The sequence below is a fragment of the Carlito syrichta genome, unplaced genomic scaffold (genome assembly GCF_000164805.1).
Source record: "Carlito syrichta isolate Samal-C Ts95f unplaced genomic scaffold, Tarsius_syrichta-2.0.1 Scaffold307274, whole genome shotgun sequence".
Classification (NCBI taxonomy): domain Eukaryota; kingdom Metazoa; phylum Chordata; class Mammalia; order Primates; family Tarsiidae; genus Carlito; species Carlito syrichta.
Window position 1 is genome coordinate 8969 of NW_007251370.1, and position 6767 is coordinate 15735.

The following is a 6767-nucleotide window of genomic DNA, read 5'->3' on the forward strand; positions in this document are numbered from 1 at the left end:
GAGGCGGGCCAGACCCTCAAGCCCCTCCCTTTACGAACCTGACCGCGAGGTGACTGATCCCGGGTCTCGCGTGTGCCCGCTCCACCTTCGAAAGCGCTTTAAGGCACGGTAGCTCATGCCTGTAACTTCAGCATTTGGGGAGGCGGAGGCAAGAGCCCAGGGTTCGAGACCAAACTGGGCAATTTGGCGAGACCTCGTCTCTACAATTGTTGTTGTTGTTTTTTTTTTTGAGTTGGAGTCTCCGTCGCCCGGACTGGAGTGCAGTGGAACGGCCCCGGCCACCGCAGCCGCGACCTGGGCTCAGGTGATCCTTCCACTTCAACCTTCCAAGGAGCTGGAATTACAGGCGCGCGCTACCACGCCCGGCTGTTTTGATTTATTGTAGAGGTCTCACCAAGTTGCCTGGGTGGATCTTGAACCCGCGGGCTCAGGCAATCCTCTCACCTCGGCCTCCCAAAGTGCTGGGATTACAGGCTGAGCCACCCAGCCCGGCCCTCGTCTCTACAATTAAAAAAAAAAAAAACAAAAAAAAAAAACTGGGCGTAGTGGCGCACACCTGTGGTTCCAGCTACTTGGAAGGCTGAAGCCAAAGGATTGCCTGAGCCAGCAGGTAGAGGTTGTGGAGGCCGTGAGTGTGCCACTGCCCTCTAACTTGGGCAACAGAGTGAGCTCAGTGGCTCTAGCCTATAATCCCAGCACCTTGGAAGGCCGAGACGGGAGGACTGCTTGGGCCCAAGAGTTTGAGGCTAGCCTAGGCAACGTAGCGAGACCTCATACACAAAAAAATATAAAAAACCAAAAAATTAGCCGACATGGGGGCGTGTGCCTATAGTCCCAGGTACTTGGGAGGATGAGGTGGGAGGATCGCTTGAGCCCATGAGTTCGAGGCTATGGTGAACCATTATCATACCACTGCACTCCAGTCTGGGTGAGAGAGGAAGACCTCAACTCAAAAACAACAACAACAAAAAACAACCAGGGCTCTGCTGCAGCTGCCACCCTCCCTCACTCCCAGTTCTGACAGTGATGGAGACCCCTGGGGGTAGGCTACTAAATACTTAAGTAGCCCTGGGCTGGTGGGAACAGAGAAAGCTGCTGGTGGCCAGGTGGTAAGCCCAGTGCCCTTCCCCTTGCCCTCCCCACTCTGCCCTTAAGATGCCCCTTGGCTGGGGTGAAGGTGGGTGAGGGGTCAGTTCTCTGACCAGAGCAGCGCCTGCCAGGAGGAAGCCTTGCAGTAGGGAGAGTCTGGGCTAGACGTCTAGAGCGGCTTTCTGGCTTCTGGCTGAGCTGATGCCCAAGCAGGATGGGGGGCCTCCTTTCCTGAGGGGGTATGCCCAGAGAGAACTGGCTGGACACAGGGCAGCTGGTGCTCAAAACACAGGTGTCTGTAGCTGGAGGGTCACAGGCCAGGGCTGCCTTTGCCGGCCCTACCTTCACACTCTGTTGCAGCCCAGGTGAGGTAGGTCTGGCGTTATGGACGGAGGGGATCTGCCAAGCAGGTCGCCTGGAAGCTGTGCTGAGGGCTGCGGTGGGAAGGCCCGCCATCCAGGGGCAGAAGTGGCCTGCAGGCTCTGAGGCCTGAGATATGGGATGAGCTCAAGGGCTGAGCTCTGAATTCAGTCCTTTTTTGGGTCCAGATCCTGGAAGGTTGACAAACCGAGGGGACAGTGCTCAAGGTGGACAGACTGACAGTGCAGCGCACGCAAACAGTGGGCACAGGCATGTGGCTGTCAGGACAGGCCTCCTCTGACCCGGCCCTGGTTGTGGGTGCACTCAGGGTGGTGCTGTGTGTTTGGGGCTGTGCAGAGCTGCCGGGCTGCCTCCTTAAGAGGAGGCTAAGGGCCAGCTGGCTTGGGGTACCCTTGCTTGGGGTCAGACTCAGGCCAGGCCTCAGCCCAGGGGTCTAAGGGGCCAGGCAGGGGATCATCAGAGAGTATGAAGGCCCCTCCCCCACACCTTCCTCTCCCCCCCTTTATCCTACAGCCACCAGTGTCTCTAGCTGATAGGGCAAGGCTGAGACAAAAGCTGTCCCTGCTGGCTTCCCATGGGGCGGAGCCACCCGACCTCCACCTGGTATGGTCTCTGGCCAGGCTCGGTGCTGCTTTCTGATTCCCCAGGCCAGCAGGACCCTTTCCCAAGCGTGGCCTGATAGCTTCATGATCAAGAGAGATCCCGCAAAGCACCTGTGCCTGGACACAGGTAGATACATTTCAGCCTCCTCACAGTGCTGTGTGACCACATGACTGGGTGCTGGCCAGTGACACCTGGGCAGATGAAGTGCACAACCCTAGGCCTGGTCCACAGAACCCGCATGATCTTCCCTTGCCCTGCCTGCCTGCTGATTGGGTGTGGATGCCCCAGGGAACTCTGGAGGGTCCAGGCCTGGGTCACTGAATGCGCCCTGGAGCAGAGCCCCACCCCCCACTCCACACCTCGTGGGATGAGACTCGGGAAGAAGCACTTCTATGGATGCCAGGGTTTATCTGTTACACCAGATGGTTCCACCCCATCCAACACAAGCTCTTCACTGAAGTCACCGGAGACCCAGGGCCCTCTGCGGCACCCCATCCCCAGTCACCCTCCACGGGGGCTGCCGAAGGGGCAGGGCAGTGGGGGGCCTTGTGTTCCCGGGACCCACCACCATGAGTTCTGTAAAGACAGGGTCCTGGGCAGGGGCCTCCTCAGGCTGTGTCCTCCATGCCTGGGCCTCTCTGGCCAGTCCTCAGGATGGGATGAAAAATTCTGCCCCAGCCTTAGGCCACAGATCCTATCTTCCACCCGGGTCACCTAAGGGTTGGGGGTGGGGGTCACAGGCGCCCACTCATGATGTCACCACCTTTCCCCCAGGGGTGTTCTTGGGGGGGTTGGGAAGCAGGCCAGCTGCCACCTGGTCCTGGAGCCACAGCTGCTCAGCGAGGCCATTGAGCACGTGGGCAATGTCAGCCAGCCCAGCCCGCCCATCCAGCGTGCGCCCATCAGCCAGTCGCCGCCCCGGCACGCTCTTCACCCTCAGCAGGGGCAGCTCCCAGGCCTGTCGGAAGACCGTGAGGTCGCGCTCTGGCACGTCCGTGTGCATGTACTGGTCAAACCTGGAGGAAGGTTAAGGAGCCTGGCCAGGCGCCTCTGCTCACCACCCCCATCAGACCCAGCCACTCCCTCCCTGGAGCCCACACCCAGGGTCTGGGACAGCCACACCTCACCCTCTAAGAAAAAGCCCACGATTGACCCCTTTACTCCATGGCTTGCCAAGGGTGCCCTCTGATAGTCCCAGCGACCAGAGGATACTTGGAGCCGATGACCATCCTAATAACACCAGGGGTCTCGCCGGCTACACGGGCCAGCTGTCCAGGAAGGTCTTCGAAGGAGGCACGGTCAGTGAAGGAGAAGAGAAAGAGGAAGGCATCGGCATTCTCCTTGCAAGCCTGGGGACAGGGAGGCATAGAACCATGCAGCCCTCCTATCAGCTGCAGGGCCCTGAGGAGAATCAGTAACAGACTGGGAAACTGAGGCCCAGAGCAGGGAGTGGCTGGTCTTGGGCAGAGCCCAGGCTGGGACTTAGTCCCCAGTGACAGCTCCACCACCCAGGGCAATGCCCTGAGCTCATTAATACCCAACTCTGGCCCCTGCAGACAAGGTAGGCCCAACTCAGACACCTGTACTCAGAAGTTCACCTCAGGCCTCCTGAAGCCCACCCAGTCCACCTGCCTGCTTACCGGCAGCATGTGATCGAACTTTTTCAGCGCAGACTCTCCGCAGTCCCAGAATTCAAAGCGGAACAGGACGACACGGTCACTGGTCCGCAGCTTGGCCGGCCAAAACACCACGGTGGTCTGGATGCCTGAGGGGGGCTGGAGTCAGCCATCAGGCAAGGGAGTGGTGGAGGCGGAGAGGGGTAAGGACCAGGGAGGAATTCGAAGAAGAGATAGATACACCCGCTGCCCTGGCAGCCCCAGTCTGATGAGGAACGCAGTTCCTGGCCTGGGAGAACTCTCGGTCTGATGGGAGAAACAGAGCCTGCCCTGCGGGGAGCCACTGGCATACTGGGAAGATGCAGCCCTTGCCTTGACAAAGCAGTTTCACTTGGACCTACAAGGAGACCCACAGGTCCTGGGACACTGGGGGAAGAGGCAACATCAGCATTCAGCGGAAAGAAACGAGAAAGGAAGACGCGCATTTCCAGAACATTCATCTCGACCCGCTCGATGCTAGGCATGTTGCCACCATCTCTAGCACCCATCCCACAACAACTCTGTGGGGTTGGTACTGTGATCCCCTGCGACAGAGGTGCCATGGTAGGCTCAGAGGGATGAAGTGACTTCCCAAGGTCACAGAGTAAGTGGTAGAGCCAGATATCAACCCCTGCTTGAATAGTCCAGGGCCAGGTTTTAACCTCTATGCTAGGATGGGCAAAGGGTGGGGGCTGCACTCACCGGTGGTCTCATGGTGCACCACGGGCACCTCCAGGCCAGCCAGCTTGGCCACCAGTGCCGTCTTGCCCACACCACTCTTCCCGGACACGAAGATCTTGTAGCTGGCAGTGTCAACGGCCACAGGTGGGGGCAGTACCGGGCGCTCAAGCAGCCCTGGGGCAAAGACAGAGCCAGGTGGGGTTGGGGGGTGCTATGTTCTGACTATGTCCCCAGAGTTCACATGTTGGAAACTTAATCCCCAATGCAACAGTGTCAGGAGCTGAAGCCCAAAGAGGGGTGATTAGGTTATGAGGGTTCTGCCCTCATGAATGAATTAAAGTTGTTCTTGAGGGAGTCGGTCAGTTATCTCAAGAGCGAGTTTGTTATAAAAGTCAGCTTGAAGCCAGGCTCAGTGGCTCAGCCTGTAATCCCGTGCCTTTGGGAGGCTGAGGTGTGTGGATTGCCTGAGCCCGCGGGTTCAAGACCCACCTGGGCAGAGAGACCTCATCTCTACAATAAATTAAAAAAAAATCAGCCGGGCGTGGTAGCACATGCCTGTAATTCTGGCTACTTGGAAGGCTGAGGTGGAAGGATGGCCGGAGCCCAGCAGATCGAGGCTGCGGTGGCCGGGAGGAGCCACTGCACTCCAGTCTGGGTGACAGAGTGAGATTCCAACTAAAAAAGAAAAAAGAAAACAAAAAAAGTCAGCTTGAGGCCAGGCTCAGTGGCTCAGCCTGCAATCCCAGCACTTTGGGAGGTCAAAGTGAGGACTGCCTGAGCCCACGGGTTCGAGGCCCACCCAGGCAACTTGGTGAGACCTCATCTCCACAATAAATAAAAAATTAGCTGGGCGTGGTAGCGTATACCTGTAGTTCAGCTACTTGGAAGGCTGAGGCAGAAGGATCTCAGGAGCCCAGCAGGTCGAGGCTGCAGTGGCCGGGAGCATGCCACTGCCCTCCAGCCTGGATGACAGAAGTGGGACTCCAACTCAAATAAATAAATAAATAAATAAAATAAAAGTCAGCTTGAGGCTGGATGTGGTGGCTCACGCCTGTAATCACAGCACTTTGGGGGGCCAAGGTGGGAGGATTGCTTGAGCTTAGGAGTTTGAGACCAGCCTGGGCAACATAGTAAGACCTTGTCGCTACAAAAACATTTTAAAAAATTAGCCCAGCATAGTGGCACATGCCTGTAGTCCCAGCTACTTGGGAGGCTGGGGAGGGAAGATCACCTGAGCTCAGGAAGTCGAGGCTGCTGTGAGCCGTGATCATGCCACTGCACTCCAGCCTGGGTGACAGAGTGAGACCCTGACTAAAACAAACAAACAAAAACTAAATCAAATAAATAAATAAAAGCCAGCTCAGCCCCCCTTGCCCTTCCACCTTCTGCCGTGGGATGGCTCCTTAGGAAGACCCTGCCAGATGCTGGCAGCCTGCTCTTGGACGTCTCAGCCCTTCAGAACCATAAGTCCAATAAATTTCTGTTTGTTGTAAATCACCCAGTCTGTGGTAGTCTGTTATAACAGCATAAAACAGACTGAGATGTCCCGCATCAGAGCCTGGGCTGGACCACTTCACTGCGCTTCCTCGGGACCTACCAAAACTCATCCTCATTTGACAGAGGCCTGGGACACAAAGGGACTGGCCCACGTTCTTACAGTCAGTCTGTTGCTATCTATCAGTTGCTCTCAACCTTTTCTGTGACCCTGGGTGACATTCGCTGATGACACACTCAGGTGGGTATATCCAGCTGTTAACAAAACCCCTCACATAGGTGCTGGTAAGTAAAATACTGCAAAAACTCAAAGCCCCCACTGCCATTCTCTAAGTTATGGCTGCTTGGCCCCGGCTGTAGCATAGATAATGTGGTCAGTGGGCTCTTTGTAATGCCTGGAAAATCAACTGTACCATCACTCAGCTCTCTTCCACTTAATGTAAAAACATACTAAATACAGGAACAGCCAGCCTTCAGGGAGTATGCACTGCTGCCAGGCTCTCCTCAGTGCACTATCTACACGCTCCCTAATAATTTTCCCAGCAATTCTATGGGCTAAATACTGTGATTATCTCCACTTTACAAAGGTGGAGTCTGAGGCCAGAATTCACTTATTCACAGCGATCACATAGCTGGGCAGTGGTGGAGCCTGTATGGAGCCTGGGTACGTGTGACCCCAAATCCAGTGCTCCTAACCACCACAGGATGGAGAGGGACAGCAACCATATTAGAGAGTCATATTTTGAAACTAATTTCTTTTTTTATTTTATTTCTTTATTTATTTTTCATTTTTTTGAGTTGGAATCTCACTCTGTTACCCAGACTGGAGTGCAGTGGCCGCTCCCGGCCACCACAGCCTCGACC

General features: G+C 56.1%; 1 protein-coding gene across 1 annotated transcript in view; it reads right to left on the bottom strand.

Annotated features, from left to right (window-relative positions):
* Nucleotides 1-2461: 2461 nt before the first annotated feature.
* RSG1 (REM2 and RAB like small GTPase 1) overlaps nucleotides 2462-6767 on the bottom strand; it is a 9772-nt gene continuing 5466 nt past the window's right edge. Inside the window, exons 2-5 of the mRNA XM_008064304.1 lie at nucleotides 4431-4583; nucleotides 3714-3838; nucleotides 3286-3422; nucleotides 2462-3089 (exon numbers count right to left, since the gene is read on the bottom strand). Coding sequence (XP_008062495.1) covers nucleotides 2822-3089; nucleotides 3286-3422; nucleotides 3714-3838; nucleotides 4431-4583 — 683 coding nt within the window. The 3' untranslated portion in view covers nucleotides 2462-2821. The remainder of the gene's footprint in view (nucleotides 3090-3285; nucleotides 3423-3713; nucleotides 3839-4430; nucleotides 4584-6767) is intronic.